Here is a 20,047-nt window from a genome sequence, read left to right as displayed (position 1 = left end):
TGGACTCAGATGGCTCTGAAGGATAAAGTGAGGCTAGTGACTTAGCACAGCACCCCTACATGCAAATTTAGTTCATGTGCTTGTCTCGGCATCACCTCCCCTCATGGTTGTGGTCTTCTTCTAGAATGAAGGAAAAACATCAGGGAAAATTTAACAAAGTAATGAAACAATCAATCTCCAAACATTTAAATTCTTACCCTACAATTCTAAATTCTGGGAAGGAAAAACAAAAGTAAAAGGCCCTGCCCTCACAGTTTACTTTCTGTGGAGGAAAAAGATACTTTTACCTCTGTATGTAAAATAGTTGCAAAGTGAATACATGGAATTTCTAGGAAAAGAGGTACTAGTTTCTGCAGGGATCAGGAAAGTCAATACGTTTCCAAAGGCTTTTTATGTGCCAAGCTCTGTGCAGATGGCAGAAAGATAAGGCCAAAACAGTTCCTGTTTTCTTGGGGCTCAGTCTACTGGATGAGGGAACATATAAACAATCATGTAGAAACAAAATATGTGTATGTGTGTGTCCACACATGTATGACAAATTAGAGATAACCTGAGAAGGAAAGCACTAGCAGAGGTAGGGACTAAGAAAGGCCTCTTGCAAAAAGAAAACGTATGTGGCATATTGAAGGAAACCAGAAGACAGAGATGAGGAGGGCGAGGATTCCAAACCTGGGACCAGGAAAGTGTGTGTGATGTTGTAAGAAGGAGTGTCTTGTGCAGATTATATTGAGAAGGCCAGTGTCACTGAGTTCTTTGTGAAGGGCTTTTTATGAAGGATTATGAAGGGCTTTAAAAACTAGAAAATTTATTATTTGAGCCTAGAGGTAATAGGGAGGCACTGGAGTTTATTGAATGGAGTTGGAGTAGGGATTGACACAAAATCAGCCCAGGAGCTTGGAAAGATTACTTTGTAGGATGGACTGGAGTGGGGAGAGACAGGAATGAGGACCAAACAGCAGATATGAAGTAATGAGGGCCTGAACCAGATGGCAGTGGGAGGAGAAAAAGGAATGTATACCAGAAATGTTGTAGATGATTGGATATGGTAGGGTATGAGAGAATGAAAAATCAAGGTTTACATTTAGGTTGAGAGTCTGGGTGACTGGGAGAAAGATGATACCATCAAAAGTAATAGAAAAATTGGGAAGAAGGGAGTGTTTGAGGGAAAAGACAGTGAGATCTGTGGGACTTAAGGTGTCTAAGATGTCCAGTAGGCAATTAGTGAAACTAGATTCAGAGGGTAGGAAAGAGGTTAAGACTCTAGATTAATAGATCTGAGAAATACATGCCCAGTTAATCAATACACATTCAGGCAATAAACTTTCATTTACTAAATGTCTATTATGTGTTTGGGAGGACAGGAAGAAAAGAATATCTTTTCCCCATTTGCTTAAGTTTATAGCATTGCAAACTAAAGAAAGCTTATTGAAGTGTAATCTGTTTGATATGCATTTCCAAATTATGATGGAAGTGTGTTTACTGTTTTATATATGGTGAAATATCCTAGTGGGTTTTTTGGAGAGGGCCTCTCCTTAGGATTATTTAAAGACTTTAAAATTTGCGGACTAACAACACTCAGACCCTTCTAACACTCTCTCCCTTCAGTAGAGAGTAAAAGATTTAATTGCTTTAATGAAGAGGAAAAATGAGATTTCACTTTTAACCTCATCACTCCACTGAAACTATAGTCAATGACCAGCTTCTTGTTTCTCTTTATCTTTTCTTTCTGTATCTGTACTCCTGAGAAATTCGGGTTAACCATATAGCTGTGCTTCCTTAACTCTGCCTAAATAAGACTGCAAATTTTCAAAGCAAGAGTCAAAATACCTTTACCAAATTCACTCAGTTCCACCACTTAATTTTGACATAAATTGAATCTGGAGATCACAGATTCATATTCCAAATTTAATTTTTTTTAAAAATTTAACTCTTAAATCTTTGCCCAGGATTAAATAATATTGGACTGTTAAAATCAGTATCAAAAATCAAAAATAATTTTGACTTAATCAAAACAGAAGGACCCCAGGTATGGAATAAAATTTCCTTGATTACTTCAAATTTATTGACCTTTCATGACCATATATGATTAGAGAGACAATATAAAAAGCTTTCATTATTTTTATTTATATGTACACTAGAAAGAAAATAAATATCAATGTATTTAAGCAGTACCAATTTAATGACCATATAATCTTGATATTGTTAAAAATGTTGTTCTAATAACTATAATATTTACTCTGAGACTTTGAATTTGACATCAAACCTAAATCATATAAGAGTATGGCCTATTGGGGTGGCTAGGTGGCACAGTGGATAAAGCACCAGCCCTGGAGTCAGGAGTACCTGGGTTCAAATCTGGTCTCAGAAACTTAATAATTACCTACCTGTGTGACCTTGGGCAAGCCACTTAACCCCATTTGCCTTGCAAAAACCTAAAATAATAATAATAATAATAATAATAATAAAGAATATGGCCTATGCCAAAGCACAGATCTGTTGAGACCTTTCCAAAGTTTAACCATAATTAGTAAATGTGACTTAAATGGAATCAAGTCAGAGAATAGGAACACATTCCAGTTAGAGTCCCCAACTGTCATATGTCAAAAATTTTGCTTTTCTTAATTTCAAAGAATTTTTTAAAAACATGACCTATTGAATAACTATTCATCACTGGATTTATTTCTGCAAATTGTGTTTAACGTTCAATTGATAATGATACATTAAAATTTAAGATACAAAATAAAAAAGATGCCAAATATTTTTTAAAAATTGAATATTTGTAATGTGAGGACTAAGAACTTAATCATATCATTTGGAATTCATATGTTATTTCTTTACTTTAAAAATTCTTTGTCAATAAAAACTATATTTTAAACTATCATTCACTGTATTTGTTTATTAAACTTTGGTACTTAAGCTAAAACAAGCATCTCTCAGAAAAGAAAGTATTTTACAACTGTCTCAGTTTTTAATTATTGGTTCATATATATGGTTGCTTAGATTTTTCTGGAATCCAATATGACTATAATATCCTGATTTTATAGAAAAGCTCCACAGTGTCTTTAGCAGCCAAGCCTGAAACATTCCAATGCAGAATGTTTTAGGCTTTGGTGTGGGGGAAGAGACATTCTTTTACATTCTTCTCTATAAGATTTTTGTACTTTGTGCATGTATCTTTATTCTTTGAGTCACAAAACTACCCTCATGTTACGGAATTAATTTACATTGAACATAAACTATAAATATAAAATAATAAAAAGGGGAATTCAAATAAAAAAATGGTGCATTCGGTATCTTTTTCGGTGTTTTTTTTTTTTAACACTAGTTTTTGGAGTTGATAATTTGCTTAAATAAGCCAGGTTGGAATTGTATCTTATTATCACTCTTATCCTTTCTTCTGACTTGTTATTCATTTGGACCTTTGATCTCCAAATCCATAATTTGATTCCATAGAGACAGCTGATCCTGAAATTAACTATTAACATCAATAATATGTTCTATTAAAATACAATTAATTTTTGATAGTGTTGTCATTAAGTATACTTTATTGCTTCAGTTCTAGACATCACATTTTAGAAAAATTATGGCTCAGCTGGAGAGCTTTATATGCTGAAGGGCTTGGAAGTTATACTGTTATATTCTTAAATCAGTTTAAACAATTGAAGAAATTTAGCCTGGAAAAGAAGAAACCTTAGAGAACCAGGTAGCTGCTTTCAAATTTTGTAATAGAGCCATAGAGCTAAAAGGGACCTTAGAAATCATCTCATTTAGATCAATTTTATGACTAAGGAAAAAGCCACCTAGTCCTTAGCATGAGTCATGTTCTTCATGATAAAAGCCAATGGGAAAAGCAAAGAAATTATATGTGTACAGTGTCACATTTTAATTTGAAATTTTCACTCAATAGAATTCAAATGAATTTGAATTGCAATGGTTTTTGTTCTGTTCTGTTTTGTTTTTTTCAAAATAAAGATTCCCACAAAAAAGTATTTCTTAGTTCCTTTCTATATTCACTCTATTTTCACTCCTTTCAGGAGGAGGAATACTGGGAGAAATTTTAGTGATGTAAGATAAAACCAATAGTATCAATAAAATTTATTTTAAAATAATAAAGCCCATTCAATTACATTGCTCTTTGGAAGGAAAAAAATTATGATAGTAAGAAATTAAATAAAAATTATTTTTAAAATACTCATTTCATCATTCTCTTCCTTAATTTCTATTTTTGTGGCTATTGTCTAATGTTGACAGTTTGTTATTAAAGTAGTACCTCTATATTAAATTGAATGCTTGAAAAATTTTTATTGGTGGGGGTATAGAATTTTAAAAGTTAGGGACCACTTTTCTCTTCAAGAAATGATAAAGAACTGAACTGAGATGTGGAAAGTAGAGAGAAGGGCATGATTACAAAAGCTATTGTCATGGTAAAATTGATAAGATAGCTGATAGGAAATTGAGGTTGAATGAGAATGAAGAGTCAGGATGACTTCAAGATTTTGAACCTGGGTGAATAGAAAATTACTAGTAGTCAACTCACATGAAGAATTGTGAGAAAACAAAGGTGAAAGGGAGGAAAGATGAGTTTTGTTTTAAACAAGTTGGGTTTGAAATGCCAATGACATGTTGAAGTGCACTTCTTTGAACCTGAAGGTGTGAGTGCTTAGGTGAATAAAAGTAACATCTTTGTTTTTCTTTTACTCTAACTGGGCTCCTATTTTTCTGCTCATAGATTGGTTATAGCAAATTCATGCACATCTTTGAATTGTGTTAACCCTTCATTCTGCAGAAGTCTTTTTCAATATTTATGCTATAATTTTTAGTGAAATTTTCTTGCTAAATAATAAATAATGAAAAATATTTAGATTTGGTGACTACTCAAAGAAAGAATTGTTTTTATTTTCTTCCATCGCTGTTAATATGTATTTAGTTTGAAAGTACATATTTTCATAAGTAAGCATGAATCTTGTTTTTTGCACATTCCCCAATACCATATATTCTAGTTTTCTGTTTGTATTTATTTCATTCCAAGAGTTTACTTATAGCTATAAGGGTTATACTGTGGTATATATAGTGTAAAGAAAAACATATTGTCAGAAGATCTATGTTGAAATTTCAACTGTTACTGCGTGACCTTGAGCATTTATTCTTTAAAAATACATTTAACTGGTCTATGTACTAGGCTCTGTGCTTGGTCCAGGTCTAAAAAGACAAAAACAAAACATACCTGCCTTTAAGGAATTTGCATTCTATGAGAAAGAGGAATGAATTGAAGACAGAGAATTACATATATAGGGAGTTTATAGAAAGTAAATATAAGGTAATTTTTAGTGAGTAGGGAATCCTTAATTGCAGGAAGGTAAGAAATCAGGGCTTCCTAAACGAAGGTGACTCTTGAACAGAGCCCAAGGAAAATGGGATTCTTTGAGACAGAGATGAGGAAAGATTCTGGGCATGGAAATTAACTTTTACAAAGATGAGAGATGGAATGTTGTTCAGAGAATATTAAAATGGCAAATTTGGCTGAAATGTTGAATGTGCAGAGGAAGGCAATATGCAATAATTCTAGGAAGGCAGGATGGAACCTTGTGAAAACTTTCAGATATCAAACCAAGAAATGTGTTTTTATCCAATAAGTAATTGGGTGCTGGAAAGTTATATAATGTGATTAGTCGGTTAATAAACATTTATCAAGTGCCTGCTACATGTATCAAACAAATTGTTCAAGGAATAAAAAAAGAGGCAAAAGATAGTCCCTGCACTCAAGGAGCTCACAGTCTAATGGAGGAAACATCAAGTGTATCAATAAATGATGTGTAGGACAAATAGGAAATAAGAAATGGAAAGCCCTAGAAATAAAAGGGGCTGAGGAAAATCTTGTAGAAGTTGGAATTTTAGCTGAGACTTAAAGGAAGTCAGAGGAGGCAGAGATGAGGATGCATAGTATTCCAGACATGGGGGAAAGGTCAGAGAAAATGCTTAGAGCTGAAGGATGGAATGGGTCAGACTTCTAATGTTATCTGAAAAAGTGAAGGGTTTAATGACTTCTGAAAGGGCTAAATCTTGTGATTCTAAGGTGATATACGATTTCCTGTTTGTTATTGTACAACTAGGTCCAAAACACAACTAGATCCTCATGTAGATAAATAGTGAATCCCCTAAAATGGTTACATTATTTGAATTCCTAGTCATACTTCTACTAAGATCGAAACAATCCTAACTTGTAATAGTGCAAATTCAAATACATGCATCCACTTCATGGGATTCCTAATTTTCACTATTGGGGGGGCATCATGGTGATGATGATGATGATGATGATGATGATGATGATGATGATGATGATGATAATGCTTGTTCTTCATTCTCAAAGAAGAGCATGACATCAGGGAGGTGATGCCATGACAAGCAAATGAATTGGATTTGAGTGAGGGGATGCTGTGCTAGGTCACCAGCCTCCCTTTTCTCCTCCAGAACCTTTTGATTCCAGTGACCAGATATGAATCAGGATGACTGAAGGTGGTCCTGGATGTGAGACAGTCAGGATTAAGCCACAGCTAGTAAGAGTCAAGTGTCTGATACCAGATTTGAACTTCTGTCTTCCTGACTCCAAGGCCAGTGCTCTCTCTAAATTACTACCTGGATGGTGTTATCCCCTAAAGTTACATAGAATCCTCTAAAGTAGTTACATTATTCAAATTCCCATTCTTTATTACAATTAGATTGGAACCAATTACCATCTTTTGCAAACTTTAACCACTTAAGAGGATTCCTTATTTTCACTAATTAATATTTAATTAATTATTTAACTCACTAGCTATATTTATCCTTCCAATTCCTATTTGCATTGACCGAAAGATAAGAGTCCTCAGAGAACGACTATATACACTTCCCTTATTAGCTTTTACAAAGAAATATTTAATGAACAGGTATTGAATGAACCAAAAGTACAATAATATTTCCCTGTGGACTCCTTTCTGCACAGTTAGTCAAATGTAAAGTTGTTGTTGCAAAACATTGCCATTTATCCTTTTCAAGACTTCTCATCAAGTTCACTTCTGGATTTGGTGTAGCCAATGGACAGATGACTACCTGCCTTCTAGGACATGGTATCTTGGCTGCTGGGTCAGTTCTCTGCTGTTCTAGGTCCAGCAGGTTATTGTGATGGGCTGCCCCTACCACCCTCAGACTTGACTATTGCTACTACTGATTCCATTTGAGGAGATTTTTGATGCTTCTTTCACTTTCCAAAGCTCATAAGGTCATAATCCCCTCTTGGATCATCATTCACCTATATACAGGAAAAAATAATCACATTAGAAGAAAAAGAAGTGACTTATTGGGGAAATGAAGTAGGCAGCAGCAGGTCCCTCCTGCGGGTAGATCTCTGTCTTTCCTTACCACGACCCTGAAACCAGCTTTTCTTCCCTCTCACTAGAAAGCTGTGACTTGCTTTGTTTGAACCTTTTGTATGTGCCCTTACTGCTGACAGCCAAGTAAAGGGCTTTTCATCCCCACAGGGTAATGTAACAGAAAACAATAGGAGGATACTTGCTTAGCTCTGAAGACACAGATTCCCCAAGCCTTCCTGTTTAAATTCAGGTCATTAAAAATTTAGTTACCATTTCCTATGTGCTAGGACTTTCCCTAGAGCTGTAAAAAAAAAAAGCAAAAGCATTCCCTGCTCTCAAGCTGTCAATCTAAAGAATGAGTCAAGGGGTAAGCAACTAGTTACAAACAGAGTATATAATATGATCATACAAAGAAGGCATTAGCATTAAGGGATATTGGAGAGAGAATGGCCTTTTGCTTTCACAGAGAAAACCAGGAAAACCAAGAAACAGATGATGATGATAATAATAGTAATGTTTTTGTCCTTTATTCTCAAAGAAGACCATGACATGAGGGAGGTGATACTGTGACAAGCACATGAACTAGATTTGAGTGAGGGGGATGCTGTGCCAAGTCATCATCCTCACTTTCTCCCCCAGAGCCATCTAAGTCCAGTGGCCAAATATGAATCAGGACGATAGGAGATGATCCTAGATGAGAGGCAACCCAGGGTTAAGTGTCTTGTCCAAGGTCACACAGCTAGTAAGAGTCAAGGGTAAGAAAAGAAAATATAGCCAAGAATTAGAGTATCATTTGTGAGTTGCATGAAGAAGAATCATAGATTATATACATAAAGGGAAGTAAGATATAAGTTATGTGTAAGAAAGCTAGAAAGGTAGAAAAAAACCAGGTTATAAAGGGTTTCTTCTTTTTTTAAATAGGTTTTTACTAGGCAGTGGGGTTAAGTGGCTTGCCCAAGGCCACACAGCTAGATTATTAAGTGTCTGAGGACAGATTTGAACTCAGGTACTCCTGACTCCAGGGCCAGTGCTCTATCCACTACGCAACCTAGCCACCACTATAAAGGGTTTTAAAACCAAACAAAAGATTTTATTTGATTCTGGAAGTAATAGGGAGCCACTGAGTTCATGGAATGTTGAGGTAGGATTGGGGGAAATAATTTGGTTAGACCTGTGCTTTAGATAGATTACTTTGATAGCAGAGTAGAAAATAAGTAGAAAAAAAGACTGGAGTAAGGAGAGGCTTGTAGAGAGATGCCAACTAATAGGCTTTTGCAATAGTCTAGTTATGAGCTAATGAGGACCTACACCAGGTGTCAGTATGAGTAGAGCAAGGAGAATATACAGGAATTGTTAGGAAAGTAAACTCAATAGAACTTGGCAACTGATTAAATATGATGGTGGGAAAAGGTGGGAAAAATGAGGTTGATATTTAGATTGTGAGACTAGTCACTTGGAAAATTGGTAATACTTTTTCAAAAGTAATAGAAAAGTTGGGAAGAGGTGAGGGCCTAGATGGGAAAGATAATGAATTCCTTTTTGGACATGTCCAATGAACAAGCAGCTAGGTGGTGCCAGGCCTAGAGGTAGGTAGTCTCCTCTGAGTTTAAATCTATTCTCAGATACTTACTAGCTGTTTGATCCTGGGCAAGTCATTTAATCCTGTTTACCTCAGTTCCCTCATCTATAAAGTGAGCTGGAAAAGGAAACGGCAAACCTCTCCAAATGAGGTCATGAAGAGTTGGATACAACTAAAGAAACTGACTGAATAACAACATGTGAGATTGGAGGCCAGGAATGAGGCTAGGACTGGACAAAGAATATGAGAATCATCTGCATGAAGATAATAGAATTCTTGGGTACTTATGAAATTACCCAAGTGAAATAGTATAGAAGAAGGAAGGACCAAGGACCAAACCTTGACAAATGCTCATGTGTTGGTATCTAGCAAAGGATATGGAGAAGGAGTGGTAGATAGGTAGGAAGAGAATTAGGAGTAGACACTGTCAAGAAAATCAAGAGAGGATCCTGTTACCAATCCCAGCACTGTAGTCAGTTTGTACAGAATATTAAATTATATACAAAAGGAACATATTAATGTTCTCACCTTTCTTTATGGTCAGTTTTTTACCAAAGTTTAAAAATTTACCTTAAATGATTTTTAAAGACTTTAATGCCTTTTGGGAAAAAAATAAAATTTTCCCAATGACTAGGGATTTCGTTTTCTTTATTATTGTTATTTTTTGATTGGAAAATATTTTCTTTACTTCCCCCCAAAAAAAAACTCTTAAAATCCCTGTTAATAATTATGCAAAATTCCCATACTGACCCAGTAACATCACACCTTGACCAAAGAGATCAAAGAGGCATCCTATATTTGTTGAAATATTTATACCAACTCCTTGTAATAGCAAAGAATTGGAAATCCTGAAAATTTTTATCTACAGAGTAAATGACAGATTCTCTGGGTCTATATAGAGAGAATTCATTCTGGTTTGATTACAGACCTCATTAATTAGTTAGATTTTTAGATCTCATATCATTTCAAACTATGAGATCCTGTGAAGATATTAACATATAGTTTTAGTTTACACTTGTACTGACTGTAACTTACAAATTAATCATTTCATAAAGCATATTCTATTTGAATTTTTTTGAAATATGAGGTAAGTTTTCTGAAATATATATATATATATATTAATTTACATACACACACACACACACACACACACACACACACATATTTAAACTAGAAAGCCCAAGTCCTCTTTTTTCCTTTAGGAATCAGACCAAATTTCATTAAGTCTTGCTATTTTCTCATAAATCTATTTTTTCAGAGATAAGGTATAACCTTTATCAAAAAGTACTGGAATCAAAGTCAGGAAATTTGACTTGAGCTTTATTCCTTATTTTCCTATAACAGAGTAACCATAGGCAAATCATTTTTATTTGTCACCTATAAAATGGGATAATTCAGTTGTTTCTCTTTGAGTGCTGTTGTGAGAAAACACTACATAAATATAAATTATTATTCCTATTTCATCACCAGCAATTCCTGACTTTTCATTACTTTTCTTTTCAGATTCTTCATGTATGAAACTAATGTTCCTGAGCATCAGTAGAGCATTGGCTTTTTCCCACTAGTTATATAAATAGATTTCTTTAAATGATGCTCACAATTCCACTTGCCTTTCTGACCCATGTTATATATTTGAAAGATAGTTGGGGTCAAGTATTCAACCTGTACACATTAAACAAAGTAAAGAGAACTCATTTATATTTAGTTTTGTTCCCACAGCTTTGTCAATGAAGCTGTTCTTCAGTACAAATCAAACTATAAGATATAGTGGGGGATTTATCCTGTATGTAAATGTTTTTTGTGGAATTAATGTGATGCTTCAAAACTACTACAAATGTATGTTTCTAATAAAATTTTCCAAACTAAAGCTTCTTCCTTTTTAATAGTCCTTTCCGGGTTCAACCATTAGAGAAATCAAAACTTTTAGTTAACAACATAAAATGAATACTTGTAATTTGTTTATTTTTGAAGAAAAATTATGCTGGCACATGGTGTTTTTCTTCTGTAACCTATAAGTAGATTGCAGTTAGATTCAGAACTCTGTAATGATTGACCTATGGGTATATGCTTTTCTTAGAATGTGCTAACTCCTAAACATAGCTAAAACAGAATTTTCTTTTTTTTTCTTTTTTTTAGGTTAATGGTGATATTCCTCCTCGGTTAAAAAAAAGTGCTCATGAAATCATCCTGGATTTCATTCGATCACGACCTCCCTTGAATCCAGTATGTATTTTGACATGTTTTTACTAGAAATAGTTGAATGGAAATTTCCTTTAAAGTCTCGTCTCTGGAATTCAATTGATTTGTATACTTAGTTAATCATTAAGCCCATTAACCAAAATCATTAGCAAAAAATGACTCTATGAACAAAAGTGAATGGTTTTAGTTATATTATATATATATATATATATATATACATATATATATATATATATATATATATATATAAAAGCTAGCTTTCCAGTATCATTAAAAATCCTTCAAAGGTTTTCATCCAGCTTTGTCATGGAAACTATCATAGGCTGCCTATTCTACTTTTGAACAACTTGAGTTTTTAGGAGAACTTTCCTTATAGCAAGTAGAAATGTACCTCATTACAACCTTTACCTTTTGTTACCAATGTTTTGAAACTGATAATTTCTGAACCCAAGTATATAACATAGTTTTCCTGTGTTGTTATTTTATTAGATTTGACCCAATATTCTAGTCTCTCAAGATCTTCTTAAAACCTGATGCCTAAATGTTAGTTATTACTTCTATGCTTTGTGTTTATGTGATCTATACACACACACACACACACACACACACACACACACACACGTAGTAGCTTACCTTCTCTGAAAGATAACCTACCCAATTATTCACCTCTTTTAGGATTTTCAGTTCTTTCCCCTGTTACCTTCAAAAAAATGCCCATGGCTCTCCAATCCTTTTAAAAAAAAAAAACTCTCACTAGAGTGTACCATGCCTGACGGCTATTATCTTATATCTTTCTTGTCCTTTTTTTTCCCCCTACCATTCATTTCAACTAAAATCCTCAAATAAGCCTTTAACACTGATGCTTCCACTTCCTTCCTTTTACACTCTTCTAAATTCTCTGCAATCTGATTTCCCAGTAAATCATTCCACTGTTCTCTCCAAAATTATGAGCTCTTGATTGCCTAATCTAGTGGCTTCTTCATGATCCTCATCTTTGTTGAACCTAAACAGTATTTGACACTGTTCTACCTACTCCTGGGATGTTCTCTCCTCTTCTCTAACCACTCAGGTCACTGTCCAAGGCTCTTTTTCCAAAATTATGACTCTTGGAATCCTGGGTGTTTTTCATTTGATAACAACCTGATATTCTATCTACCACATAATGAATTAGAAAAATGTAGATTAAAGTTCAGGTCTTAGGGACTCTTCCACTATAGAAAGTAAAACTGAATAATGGCCTTCTCAGTGTGAAATACTCTTCCATATTCACATTTCCTTTTTGCTATCTCATCGATAGCCTCCATAGATTTTTTTAAGTTTATTTGATTAATTGGGGGGGGGGGGTGGCAAGGCACTGCAGTTAAGTGATTTGCCCAGGGTAACACAGCTAGTGAATATCAGGTGCCTTAGATTTGAGCTTAGATCCTCCTGACTCTTAAGACTGGTGCTCTTTGATCAATTATTTTTAACTACCCCCAACTTTTTGTTCTTCTTTTCTTTAAACTTCTATTAATTTCTATTGGCTTTTGGTTGTCTCATATTCCCCAAAATGTTCTTTTCATTAATATACTACCCTTTCTAGTGACCAAAGAGTTTCCTTAGCAAAACTAGTAACCAAAAATTAATTTTTATGAGTGGATCAGTTTAAAAAGAATGTTGCTTCATTTTGGCTTTGGGAAATGCTATTTTATCAAAGCATCCCATTTTATTGAATGTATTCTCTATCTTGTATTCATTTTATTTTATGTATATACTTTATTTATGTGTTTTGGTTCTTTCCCTGTTAGAATGTAAACTTCTGGGGTGGCTAGGTGGCACAGTGGATAAGCACCAGCCCTGGAGTCAGGAGGACCTGGGTTCAAATCCGGTCTCAGACACTTAATAATTACCTAGCTGTGTGGCCTTGGGCAAGCCACTTAACCCCATTTGCCTTACAAAAACCTAAAAAACAAAAAGAATGTAAACTTCTTAAGTACAGGGGTTGTTTTACTTTTTTCTGTGTATCCCCAGTACTTAGCATGGTACCAGGTTCATAGTAGGGACTTTATAAATGCTTTCTGTTGGAACATGTAACATTCCTTTTTTGAGGTACTGAAAAATATTTCTATCAATTCTTTGTAATTTAACTTTATAGTATTGTATTGTGTGGTTATTCTTATAGGAAATTCTTCAATCCATAACCTTTAATTCTCTTTATTTTTCAAGGCCTCAGCAAGAAAGCTGAAACCAACTCCACCACGGCCACGGAGTCTTCATGAAAGAATATTGGAGGAAATCAAAGCAGAAAGAAAGTTGCGCCCAGTTTCACCAGAAGAGATTAGGCGTAGTAGGCTAGGTGAGTCTACTATTCATTTCATTCTTTTTAAATTCCCAGATTGTATAAAAGACTGTCACGCAAATGCTATCCTTCCCTCTTCTCCTGATTCCCCCCCCCAAAAAAAAATGTCCAGATTGACAAGAGTGTTCATTCTTCCCACTTTCCTCTCCTCTAAAAAGTTCACTTCTGAAATAGTCAAGCTAGCAAGTGAATAAAAAGAAAACTTTACTTTCCTTTGACCCACATGAGAGGGCAATATAGTCTTATTAGAAGATAAAGGATTTAGGTTCTGTTCTTGACTCTCCTACTGACACATTGTGTCATCTTTAGCAAGTCATTAAACCTCTTCAGGCTTTTTGCCCCTCATCTGTAAAGTTTAAAAAAAAGAGATATAGTTCTATATCTATTTTTCTGTCCACTCCATAGGGTCACATGATACCAACCTTATGAGATATTATTGTATGTGAAAGTGCTTTGTAGGCTGTATGATACTCTGTAAAGATCATTTTATTATGTGTTTTTACCTGACCTGTCATTTCATCCATATATTGAGCTTCCTGTGATGAACACCTTCTGCCATCTTACAGTCTTACAGAGTTGACCAAGATGCTGAGAAGTATAGCAATTTGTTGGACATCACATCATCAGGATGTATTAGAGATAGAACTTGAACTCAGGTCTTTCTGAATCCAAAGCCAACTCTTTACCAGTTATACTAGAATGCTTCTCTATTATTATTATTATTATTATTATTATTATTATTATTATTATTATTATGTTTTGAAAGTAGGAGTTACGTAGATTAAGTTCACATTTCTGTTAGCTTAGTTACTAGTTCAAGCATGTCATAATATTAAATGAAATAAGACTTAGGTTGTTTCATATTATTCAAGATCATTTAGCTATTTTAAAAACTCGAGATATATACTTAAGTTCTTTTTTGCAGTCTGTGAATTTCTTAATAAATATGTAAATATATTTCAAAGATATTAAGGTACAAAAATTTCTTTAATTTATATTTAAATAGCTTAATTAAACTGCACGTTAAGAATTTAGGTCATGAGAGATAAAGTGCTTAATTCTGGAATAGAAATAGCAAAAGGATGAAAATACTATTGTGTACTTCAGCTTAGGACTATACTGAAGTCTCATTTTGGAGAATTTCAGCTTTAGCAGAGGGATGTCTTCATTTTTAACATCTAGAAAATGGAAACATTAAACCTATTACTTGACAGGTTTTCTTTTATTATATAAAGCTACTAAAAGACAATTTAAAATGAAAATAGTTTTCAAAGTGCCATTAGTAACCTAGAATACAGATGCAAATAAGAATTTATTCTCCAGAAACCTCAAACAATCCCCTCATTTGCAGTTCTCCCTTTTCCTAGTGAGCCAGTGAGGGGGAAGAAAACCAAATGTATTATAGTGGATAAATTCATAGTACTTGTCTCTTACCTCAGCTTTTCCATTGATGTGCTTTATTATTATCTACAAATCACTTACATTTTTCACATCCCAGGTTCCTTCACAGTCAACTGGGAAAATATAGTACTAACATTCTTATAGGAGATTTCTACATCATCATAACTACCATCCCTGCACCATTCTTTATGACCCTTGGCTACCTTCTGCAATATAACCCATGACCTCTAAGATCTAGTCATCATGATATTACCAGGGTCCACCTTTGCTAACAACTTCTTTTTCTGTCATTGGGGCTATTATCTATACTCCTGTTCTACTATCCCCTCTCTGTGATAATTTTTTTTTCTGTATAGCTATTTCTCCCATATCTGTACTTGTGGAATTGATTTTTTTTTCATTTAAAGAATAAGACTTTACATTAATACCTGTTATATTTCATCTTATTAGATCATTCCATTGTTCTAACCTCTCTGAACTCTTTGGAGCTTCACTGTGCTAACCAACAGGTTAGCTCCAAGTTTCATGTCATCTACAGATTTTGTAAATGTACTGTTTATACCTTTATTTAAATCATTGATAAAAAGTGTTAAACAGCAAACCATTTATTGCTTGCATGCACCACTGAATTACTTGTTACAAGCTGATATTGACATGACTATTCTTTGGTTCCAACCATTCTTTTTCAGTTTTCTTACATAATACCCTCCTTTACATACTTGATTATCCAACTGCACAATCCTCCTTGCCATTCCTCACAAATATTGTTCTATCTCCTATCTCTGTGCTTTTGAACTCATTTCTAGAATATTCATTGCTTCTCAAATACCATCTTCTTAAACCAGCTATTCAATTCCCAAGTTTTTGTTCTCTTATGAATTCATTTCCTTAAGGAAACAGCAGTAATGAAAATACCACTTGAGTTCTTAAGTTTACCAGTTTTGTGAATGAAAAAGATAAATTATTTAAATAATATCTCATACCTATACAAGAAGTACTATACAATTAGTATTAGTGTATTTTGGACTCTTTTTGAAAATACATAATCAACTGGATCTATAATTCAATTAGTAAGAGATTAAGCTTGCTTGTATTTCAGAAATTATAAACTGCTGACAGTGATTTCAAACTTACAGGTACCCTTTTTTCAGAATGTCATTAAAGTAATAATATGGTGAAAAAAGGCAATTAGGGTATTGTAGGGACTGGATACCTTGCCATACAAGGAGTCATTGAAGGAACTAGGGCTTTGTTTCCTTGAAAAGTAGGTTTTGAGGAATGGTACATAATAGCTGGGGATGTCAGGTGGAAAAGTAATAATTGACTCAGTCCATAGTGTCCCCCAGAAACTAAAAGAGGAATAAAGGTTTCTACTGTTTTTGAGTTGATCCTCTTGAGGATTTATGAGAAAATATGGATAACAGCACGGAACAAGAAACGGAGGGTAGTAGTCACTATCAGGAAGAAGTAGGGTAATACCAAAATAGATAAAAGGAAAGCTTTTTTTTCCCATAGCAAACATTTTGGCCTTCCCCTAAAACACCTACAGTACTGTGATATTAAATTCCAAATGAAGTGCTATGCATTCTTTTATTGCAAAGAGTTTTTTGTTTGTTTCTTTAATCTCTTCAATTTTTTCATCTGTGTATTGTCCTTCCATTTTCATCCTTATAAATGTCTTTGAGGTGATGCTTACTTGGATTTTCACAAAATTTTCTTAAATCTGCTTTTTCCCTCCTTTACTATTTTCTACTTTATTAGGAAATACTATTAAGGATCATTGGTTATTGTTCTCCATAAGATTTTGCAAACAAGACTATATTCTAAACCCATTTTTCCCTTGGCTTTCATAGAGAACTAAGTGGCACAGAAGTCAAAACATTTGCAAACTAAGGCACATTTGGGGCTCATTTGGCCTCCCCATAATAACAATTCATTTACATTGAATTTCTGTATGAAATTACTATATTCAATGTCTGTCTATGTTTTTCCATTAATATTCCAATTTTGTCATCAGTAATTTGTTTAAATAGGTCAGAATAGAGTTGTTTTAATTATATGCTGTATTTTTTCTTTTATTTTTTCTTTTAGCATTGTACTAGATAGTCAAAGGAATCATTAAAAAGTAATTTCTTTGGGGGCAGTTAGGTGGCGCATTAGATAGAGCACCAGCCCAGGAGTCATGAGGACCCGAGTTCAAATGCGACCTCAGATACTTAATACTGCCTTACCTGTGTGACCTTGGGCAAGTCACTTAACCCCATTACCTTGCCCCCCAAAAAAAGTAATTTCCTTTCTGCTAAAGTATAATTAATTTCGAGTTTTTCCACATTATTTGTTACCTATCATCTTCTGATAGCAAAACCTTCCAGTTTTTTTCTGAAAGGAAGTATTTCTGTTAATAGGTATAAGGCATTTGTGTAGTCTAAAAGACACAGACCTCTCTTATTCCTCATTACTGATGACAGCATACTGCCTTTTAAGAAATAAGGTTTCTTAAAGTTCTCCTTATGTGTTGCATTCTGATTTCTAATTTTATTGGAATCTGTAGAAGAAGAATATAAAGTTTTCAAAAAATTAAGAATTGCTTTGGAAAAAATAAACTTGCTGTCTATAATTCAGCCAGGCTTTTTAGAAGCATTGAAATGTTAAGATGAGTTTTGAATCAGGGAATGAGGGAGATGATATTTTTTTTCTTCTAGAAGTAGTTTTTTATGGATAGCCAAATGGAAAAAAAAATTCATTTAGGAACATCAAAAAGGAGAGGAAAGGGAGGAACCAAGATGGCAGAGGAAAAACCAGGAAGTTGCCAGCTCTCTCTGGTTTCCCCCTCACAAATAATCTTAAATCAAGTCTCTAAACTGATTTTGGAGTGACAGAACCTACAAAAAAGATCCAGTGAAACAATTTTCCAGCTTAAGTTAACTTAGAAAGACTTTAGGAGAAGTCTGCCTCTCTTGGGTAAAAGGCAAAAGGAAAGCATAGCCCAGCTATAGGTAGTGTCTGGGCAAACCAGCCAGAGACTCCTAAGCTACAGCATAGATCAGCAACTGAAGCCCCTCAATCCTGGCTTATCAGGCCAGTGGCACAGCAACCAAGCTATGAGATCTCTAGCTCAGTTCAGAAGGCAAACTGCCATCCCAGGACCCCAGCACAAATGGTGTGACTAGACTAGGCCACTCTAGCACACTGGGCAAGCCGCCAGTCTCTGAGAGCCCAGTTCAGAAAGCCAGTTGCTAAGTTCCCATCCCTAGCTCAGGATGTTTAGGATAACAGTTTCTCCAGTATCTCAGAAGCAGAGCCCAACTTTTAAAGTTGTGAAATAGATCAAAAAATGAGCAAAAAGCAGAAAAGTGCTCTAGCAATTAAAAACTATATGGCAACAAGGAAAATCAAAACTCAAAAGGATGACTTTGTCAAAATACCTACATGTGAAGTCTCAAAGGGGAATATAAATTGACCTCAAGCTCCAAAAATCTTCTTGGAAGAGCTTGAAAAGGATCAAATAAAAGAGGTAGAAGAAAAAATAGGAAAAAGAAATGAGAGTTATACAAGAGAAAGGCAGTAACTTGGAAAAGGAAGAACAAAACTTGCCTAAAGGAAACAATTCCATAAAAAATACAGTTGGCCAGGGGGGGCAACTAGATGGATAGAGCACTGGCCCTGATGTCAGGAGGATCTGAGTTCAGTTTCCCCCAGAATGTGAGGTGGTGATCAGAAGGAAAACCCTTGTCAGGAGAGAAAGAATGAAAGTATAAATGGGGTAGGGGTAGGGAATAAGATGGAGAGAAATGTACAACTAGTAATCATAACTGAATGTGAAGGGGATGAATTCTCCCATAAAACAGAAGTGAATATCAGAATTGATTAAAAACCAGAATCCTACAACATGTTGTTTATAAGAAATTCACTTGAAGCAGAAAAGATATAAAGGTAAAAGATTTGAGCACAATATATTATGCTTCAACTGAAGTTAAAAAAAAAAAGCAGGAGTGGCAGTCCTGATCTCAGACAAAGCTAAAAGGTACCATTTTAGAAAAAGAAATAGAACAAGAAATAATTGAACTCACTGAGAAAAAATTCTCCAGGGTCAATTGAATTTACAAGCGAATTCAACCAAACATTTAAAGAATAATTAATTCCAACACTATGTAAACTATTTGGAAAAATAGGAGAAGTGCTGCCAAATTATTTTAATTCTTTAGTGCTGATACCTAAACCACAAGAGCCAAAACTGAGAAAGAAAATTATACACCAATTTTATATTATTGCAAAAAAATTTAAATAAAATATTAGCAGGGGAGGCTAGGTGGCACAGTGGATAGAGCACCAGCCCTGGAATCAGGAGTATCTGAGTTCAAATCCAGCCTCAGACACATAATAATTACCTAGCTGTGTGGCCTTGGGCAAGCCACTTAACTCCATTGCCTAGCAAAAATAAATAAATAAATATAGATATAGATATAGATATACACACATACATGTATATGTGTGTGTGTGTGTGTGTGTGTATATATATATATGTGTGTGTGTATATATATATATATATATATATATTAGCAGTAAGATTACAGCAGTTTATCATTAGGATAATACAAGGTGACTAGATGAGATTTATCCCAGGAATGTGTCACTGATTCAATATTAGGAAAATATTTGGCATAATTGGCCATATCAATAACAAAACTAGCAAATAAATGTCAATGGATGCAGAAAAAGCTTTTGACAAAATATAGCACCCATTCTTATTTTTTAAAAAAGTAAAACACTAAGAGAACATAGAAATTAAAGGGAGTTTTTCTTAAAATAATATTCAGTATTTCTCTAAAACCATCAACAAGTATTATATAATGGGAATAAGCTGGAAGCTTTCCCAGTAAGATCAGGGGTGAAAAAAGGATGCCCACTATCACCATTATTATTCAATATTATTCCAAAAATGTTAGCTTTAGCAGTAAGAAAATGAAAAAATAAAAGATATTAGAATAGGCAATAATGAAGCAAAAATATAACTTTGAAAATGTTATGATGATATTCTTAGAGAATCAACTGAAAAACTACATGAAATAATCAACAATTTTAACAAAGTTACAGGTTATAAAATAAATCCACATAAATCATTGACTTATCTACTTATTACCAACAAAGCCCAGCAGCATGAGATAGGAAGGAAAAATTCTATTT

General features: G+C 34.2%; 1 protein-coding gene across 4 annotated transcripts in view; it reads left to right on the top strand.

Annotated features, from left to right (window-relative positions):
* SPIRE1 (spire type actin nucleation factor 1) overlaps positions 1 to 20,047 on the top strand; it is a 216,887-nt gene that overhangs the window by 161,923 nt on the left and 34,917 nt on the right. For all 4 annotated transcript variants that reach the window (XM_074200872.1, XM_074200871.1, XM_074200875.1 and 1 more), the window contains 2 exons: positions 11,062 to 11,148; positions 13,330 to 13,459. In XM_074200872.1, coding sequence (XP_074056973.1) covers positions 11,062 to 11,148; positions 13,330 to 13,459 — 217 coding nt within the window. The remainder of the gene's footprint in view (positions 1 to 11,061; positions 11,149 to 13,329; positions 13,460 to 20,047) is intronic.

Source organism: Macrotis lagotis, chromosome X, assembly GCF_037893015.1.
Source record: "Macrotis lagotis isolate mMagLag1 chromosome X, bilby.v1.9.chrom.fasta, whole genome shotgun sequence".
Taxonomy (NCBI): Eukaryota; Metazoa; Chordata; class Mammalia; order Peramelemorphia; family Peramelidae; genus Macrotis; species Macrotis lagotis.
This window is presented reverse-complemented; position numbering and strand designations above follow the sequence as displayed.